Source organism: Tamandua tetradactyla, chromosome 23, assembly GCF_023851605.1.
Source record: "Tamandua tetradactyla isolate mTamTet1 chromosome 23, mTamTet1.pri, whole genome shotgun sequence".
In the NCBI taxonomy this organism is placed as follows: Eukaryota; Metazoa; Chordata; class Mammalia; order Pilosa; family Myrmecophagidae; genus Tamandua; species Tamandua tetradactyla.
The window spans coordinates 54,970,707-54,976,706 of record NC_135349.1 but is presented as its reverse complement, the minus strand read 5'-3'; the positions used below and the strand labels follow the sequence as shown (position 1 = coordinate 54,976,706).

At 53.5% G+C, this 6,000-nt stretch overlaps 1 protein-coding gene and 1 long non-coding RNA gene across 7 annotated transcripts in view; one reads left to right on the top strand and one right to left on the bottom strand.

Annotated features, from left to right (window-relative positions):
• The first annotated feature begins 285 nt into the window (after window positions 1-285).
• CCNF (cyclin F) overlaps window positions 286-6,000 on the top strand; it is a 25,000-nt gene continuing 19,285 nt past the window's right edge. For 2 of the 5 annotated variants that reach the window (XM_077142108.1, XM_077142110.1), the window contains exons 1-5: window positions 286-335; window positions 1,536-1,690; window positions 3,255-3,361; window positions 4,472-4,539; window positions 5,526-5,731. In XM_077142108.1, coding sequence (XP_076998223.1) covers window positions 320-335; window positions 1,536-1,690; window positions 3,255-3,361; window positions 4,472-4,539; window positions 5,526-5,731 — 552 coding nt within the window. In that variant the 5' untranslated portion in view covers window positions 286-319. Of the gene's footprint in view, window positions 336-958; window positions 1,691-3,254; window positions 3,362-4,471; window positions 4,540-5,525; window positions 5,732-6,000 lie in introns of those variants that run through there. The other 3 variants (XM_077142109.1, XM_077142106.1, XM_077142107.1) reach the window with 3 other exon arrangements.
• Window positions 1,384-6,000, bottom strand: part of LOC143667660 (uncharacterized) — a 25,139-nt gene continuing 20,522 nt past the window's right edge. For both annotated transcript variants that reach the window (XR_013168135.1, XR_013168136.1), the window contains one exon: window positions 1,384-1,571. This is a non-coding gene — a long non-coding RNA (uncharacterized LOC143667660). The remainder of the gene's footprint in view (window positions 1,572-6,000) is intronic.

The window sequence follows — 6,000 nt, the reverse complement described above, 5'->3', positions numbered from 1 at the left end:
GGACGGGACACCCGGTGCCCGGGGGTCGCGCCCAACAGCCGCGCGCTCCCTGGGGACGCAGCCCGCGGAGGCGGGGTGGTTGCACGAGCTCCGCCAATGAACGGCCGGTGTTCGAATTCGCGTCCTGGCGCGGCCAATCGAGGGCTCCCGGGGACTTTGAGGCGGGCGGGGTGGGCGGGGAGGGGCGGGGCTCGGCGGCCCGCGCCCCCAGGGCCGGCCAATAGGAACACCGGGCGCGTTTGAAACCGCGGCGGGAGGCGGGCGCGGTCTGCGCCTGCGCGGCGGCGGCGCGCACTCGGGCGGCGCGAGCGGGCGGGCGATGGGGAGCGGCGGCGGTGAGTGCGGGCTGGGGGCTCGGGCCGGGGCGCGGGGCAGGCGGCTGGGTGGCAGCCGGCTCGAGGGGCCGGGATGGGGTGCCCGCTCCTGGGAGCATAGCGGGGCGCGGGTGGCCCGAAGGCCGGGCGGGCGCCGCAACCGGGAGCGAGCGCAGTGGCGGGCGGCGCTGAGGGTCCCGGCCCGCGGGCGCTGGGGGTCCCCAGTGGGCCCTCAGCGTGGGGGCGGCGCGCGGGCCCGGGCAGGGTCGGGGTCAGTCCCGGGTGAAGCACACACGCCGGGCACTGGCCGCCCGGAGGTAGACACAGGTCCCGACGGGGCGGTCGGCGGAGAGACGCTCCGAGAAGGGCGCGGGGTCGCGGCCGCGCGGCCGGTGGCGAGAAGCAACCTTCCCTCCCGAGGGCGGGCGGGCGGGCGACTGGAAAGGCAGCGCAGGATCTGCGGGTTCCCGCCTGGTGGGTCTGGTTTCCCAGGAAATGGGTCAGGCCGCACCGTAGGATGAGGCAGGAGTTGCCGGAGTACAAGTCGGAGCCGCCCTGGGGGAGAGGGTCCCCGCGGGTCTGCTCTGCGATGGGATGGCTAGGAGCCCTGCCGAGGGGCTGGCGTCTCCTGCCTCGAGGAGCTGGGCGTGGGACGCCGAGGGCTTGGCAGCCTCTGGTAGCCCCTCGCAGGAGGCAGCAGAGCCCAGACTTGGACACGAGACGACACGGCCTGGCCTTGGTTCCTCGGTGGGGCTGACCCTCCTTCAGGAGGGCCTACAACCAGGCTATTCAAGTCCTCAGACACTGAACGTTGTGCCTTTTAGTGAAGATAGAAGCAGATAATCCAAGCAAGGGTTCAGAGGGTTTTCCTGAGAATGGAATGCAAGGAAAAGTATCATTCCTGTTGGTCAGTGTTGTTTTTTTTCTCTGTCTGGTTGTCACTTAGTTCTGCCTAGAAAGTTTCCTAGTAGCCAAGTACATGGTATCTACTATTTTCCATAAATGTTAATTGAATATTTAAGCCAATTATTATGTCATCTATACTTTGTCACATATACTACTCCTTTATTTAATCTTTGTTTGGAAGTAGAAATGTGATCTGTTCCTTCTTTGTGGGATATGGGACAGCAACTGTTAAAGCATCTTCCAATACAACTCTTGATATCTTCATGACTCCTTTCCAGTACGTCACTCATACTGTTCTGATCTTTTTTCCCGAAGTGATCCACTGTAGGTGTGCCAAGTGTTTCTGTTATCCTACAAAGAGAAGAATAAGAAAAAGACCCCGAAACCTAACTCTTTTGAGTCTTCCCGAAGATGTACTGGTTCACATCCTGAAGTGGCTTTCTGTAGGGGATATCCTCGCTGTCCAAGCTGTGAGTTGCCTTGAAGATAGGACCAAAGAACACCTCGGGCTTTATCTGAGATTCTACAAAGTTTCCCTGCACTATGATTCCTCTCCAGACACTTCCAACCTCCAGATAGCTTCCTAGACCAGATAAGTCCTGAAACCCAGAGGGCCCAGCCTCTCCAGAACATCAACTAGTTCTATCCCCCATCCCATATTGTCGACACCCGTTACCAGAATGAAAAAGTTAGAATAGGCATCGCACAGATACCCTTAAAGATTGGAAGAAAAATCAAGGAGAAGGAGTAGTAATAACAGAGAAGATAGGATTTAACAAATGCGTATGACTGCTGAATCATATTGATATTTTTTAGTCTTCAGTGTCTTGGAGCAGCTAGAAGGAAAAACCTAAAATTGTGGAATTGTAACTCATACCAAACTCTGAAATCTGTTCTGTAACTAATTGTTGCAGTGTGCTTTGAAATTTATTGCTTTTTTGTACATGCATTATTTTTCACAATTAAAAAAAAAAAACAAATAGGGCCAGCCCCAGTGTGGTTCACTGAACCACCAAGGCTTGGGTTCTTAATGAGCAGAACAAAACTTTTGCTCTAAAGGAGGGCACAGGGCAAGAAGATGATGTTGTTGATAGATGGTTGTGGTTTTGTTTCCAGTTACAGGAAAGTTTAAATGTAGCAGTCTGAGCTTGGACATTTTTGGTTCTCTGTGCTGTTTTATTTCAATTAAGGAAGTAGTTTACTGCCTTGTATGGCAGTAAAATTTGAATTACTTAAGAATTAAAACAGTATTAAATGGAAAAGGAAAAAAAATGGATAAGGATGTATTCTTGAGGACATTTCCATGTAATATTCCACACTGAAAGGCACTCTAGTAATTATAGATACTGGAACCCGAGCCTCAGAGTGATTCATGTTGAGTAACTTCACTATCATACTGCAAGTTAGTGTGAAAACTCAACAGGAACCCCTTCCTCTCCCACCCAAAGCTGCCTTCATCGCACTTGTAATTCATTGCATGGAACCCAGGGGGTTTCCGATGGCAGTGGAAAGGTATTGGCTCCAGATGCCCCCCTGGCCTCAGCCCAGCCCAGAGGCCTTGCTGCCTCCACCCCAGCAGAGGCTCCCTGGTTACCTATAGCTCCTACGTGAGTGTTATAGCCGTTTCCACTGGTCCCCACCACCTGGGGGATGCAGGCCATGCTCCCACTTGCAAGGCCCCAGGGAAAGAAGCGCAAAACAGATTGCTGTCCTGCCTACCCCCTTTAGAGCCAGTTCCTCTGATCTCTGCAGACAGGCACCTCTGTAGAGGGGACTTCATTCTTTCCCAACCCAGGCATTTGTTCCTCCCTTTCCAAGACCTCTGTCTTCACCTTTAGAGCCTCAGAGAAACTCACCTCTGGACTCTTTCTTCTATTAAAAGCAACTGTTATTGGCATCCTTTACTATTTGGGGTTCGGAGGAAAATGGGAGACCCTGTAAGAGGCAACTTCCATGTCCAGCCTTCTAGAGCGTCTGGGAATGGGTCTTCTGGGAGGTCCTCTGATGGTCCCCCACCTGGCTGCCGTTCTGCAGGTGCACTCCCAGCTGAAGTTCCTGGTAGACCATCATGCCAGCATCTGGGCATGTGCAAGCTTCCAGGAACTCTGGCCGTCTCCAAAGAATCTGAAGCTCTTTGAAAGGTATGTCTACAGCCCAAGAGTGGCTCGGTTTCCCCCCATATCAGTCCTCTGGCTGGGAGCCTATGTCCCATGGTCTGACTCCCGCCAGCATTGCTGTTGGCCATGATATAGCCAGTAAATCACACTGCGTGTCCAGTGATCCACATGCTGGCATCCATCACAGTGGGGCTTCTGAAGGGTCCCACTTGGGCGTGACCCATTCCATGTGACTCACTGGCAAGCCAGCTGTATATGGAAGCTTTACTCAGACCTCCTTTCCATTAGATAAGAACATGTGATTTCGGTCCTACCCCATTTCAGTCACTGGCTGGTCATAACCCACCTGCCAGGGTCAGGACCAGAGGGGCCCCATGACCCCCTCTGTGCCACCCACCAGGTTCACGGTTGCAGGGGTACAACTAATCCCATGACATCTGACCTCAGAACCAGAGTCTGCTAGAGCCTCCTCAATTAACAAACCAAGAAGCCATGACTCAGGAGGGGCTTTTCCTTGCTGAGGCTCACATGCCTACTTAGGTTCATTCTGGCCCTTATTTCTGAGTTGCTTGAAATCCAGGCAGAGAGCCAAGTTGGTGCACAAATGCCAGACTTCTGTATTGCTTTTGCCGAGCTTGAGCAGCTTCTGCATCATTGGTATATATTTTTTATTGAGAGACGATCTACACACTATATACTTCGCCCTTTCAGAGCTCCAGTGGGTTTTAGCATAGTCACAAGGTGTACAGCCATCACCATGATCTAATTCCAGAAATTTCCACTGTCCACAAAGAAACCTCGTCCCTATTAGGAGTCACTTCCCATGCCTGCCCCAAGCCTCAGGCAATTGCTTATCTACTTTGTTTGTCTCCATGGATTTGCCTATTCTGGCCATTGCATATCAAAGGAATCGCACTGTACGTGGCCCTTTTGTGAGACTGCCCCCTTTCACGCAGCATCATGTCTCCGAGGTTCAGTCATGCGTTGCGGCATGGAATAGACAATTGATGGTTGACTATGTTACCTAAAAAAATGTTCTGTTCAGAAAATAAGTGTTCCAGCTGCACGTGCCATAGTGGAATGTAACCTTTGTGGAATAAAATGTAGTGATGTTGTATGTTCTTGGTGTTTTAGGGCTGCTCAAAAGGGAAACTTCGAAGCTGCTGTGAAACTGGGCATAGCTTACCTCTACAATGAAGGCTGTGAGTCTCCCATGGGGCAGGGTGGGGCCTGGCCTTGTCTGGTGGGTACCTACATTATAGAATGACCATAAGCCTCTGGCACTTCTCGAGACCGTTCCAGTGTTATCAAGTTTGGGCAGAGGTCTGCTGTTCTGTCCCTTCTCGGGAGCTTTGTCCCCACAGGTCGCCTGCCAAGGGCTGGTGGCGATGCAGATGCTGCTGGTTATAGGGGAGCCACCTCTCATTTTAAGAGCCCTTCACTTTGAAGAGTGAAGAAAGGCCCTGAGTAGAGCCTTGGAACAGGGGAATGAGACTGCTCTGGCAGCTCAGTCCTCTTCCCTGCCTGGGGCTTACCCCGGTCTGGCCAATGCTGCCACCCATGTGTGGGCACTGGCTCCTTTCCTTGGGCCAGAGATCAAAAGGTGTATTATTTGAATGAAAGTCAATAGCCCAGGTAGCCCAGGTTCCAAGCATGAAGCATGTAAAAGCCAGCGTGGAGCCTGAATTCCTTCACCCCAAAGAGCTAGTTCTCCTTCAAAGAACTGTGTGCGGCCTCCTCTACCAATTCTTGCGTATCTGCTCAGCACACCAAGGAACAAGCTTAGGTCTGTCCTATCCTCCTAAAATGCAGAAAGACTTCATTTTCCTGCTTCTAGAAAATCTACCTCTTGCTGAGAAGTAGTCCCTGCCTGTGGCTGTGGGGACCGACCAAGACCATGACTAGCCCTCGGCATGACTGGAAGGGTGGAGGTCCTGCCCCAGCCCCTCCCGCAGGCAGAGGTTCCCAGCCCTGAGGGAGGGAGAGGTGTGAAGCCTCCACCTGACCTTCAGAGTCCGGGCTTCTGGTAGGACTTGTGTGAGACTCAGTTACAGAGACCTCTCCATCCTACACCCATAACAAAACTGTCAGAAGAAAAGGGACCAGCCCCCATCCTGAGGAATCACCTCTCCTAAAACCAGACTTCCTGTTACCCCCTCCCTGGGTTAAACCCTCTCCACCTTTGCAGTGTCTGTGTCCGACGAGGCCCGTGCAGAAGTGAATGGACTGAAGGCCTCCCGCTTCTTCAGCCTGGCCGAGCGGCTGAATGTCGGTGCCACCCCCTTCATCTGGCTCTTCATCCGCCCACCCTGGTCGGTGTCAGGAAGCTGCTGCAAGGCCGTGGTCCACGAGAGCCTCAGGGCGGAGTGCCAGCTGCAGAGAGCAGCGCCCTGGGTAGGCCATGTGCTCCGCGCCCCTGAGCCTGCTCACAGGCTGTGCCGTGGTACCTTGAGCCCTTTGGGCTGCTCTGTGCAGGAAACTCATCAGGGTGAACACTGCCTCCATCATGGGCTGGGTCAAGTCAGAAACTAAGGGAAGTGGAGGCGGAGAAAACTAGAGGTCCCAGCTGTAAGAGAAGCAGCTTGAAGTGATGCAGTAGAAGAGGTGGCACCACAGCAAAGGTTCAGGGTCTCACGTGAGGGCCTGGAGTGCAGAGTTCTGCC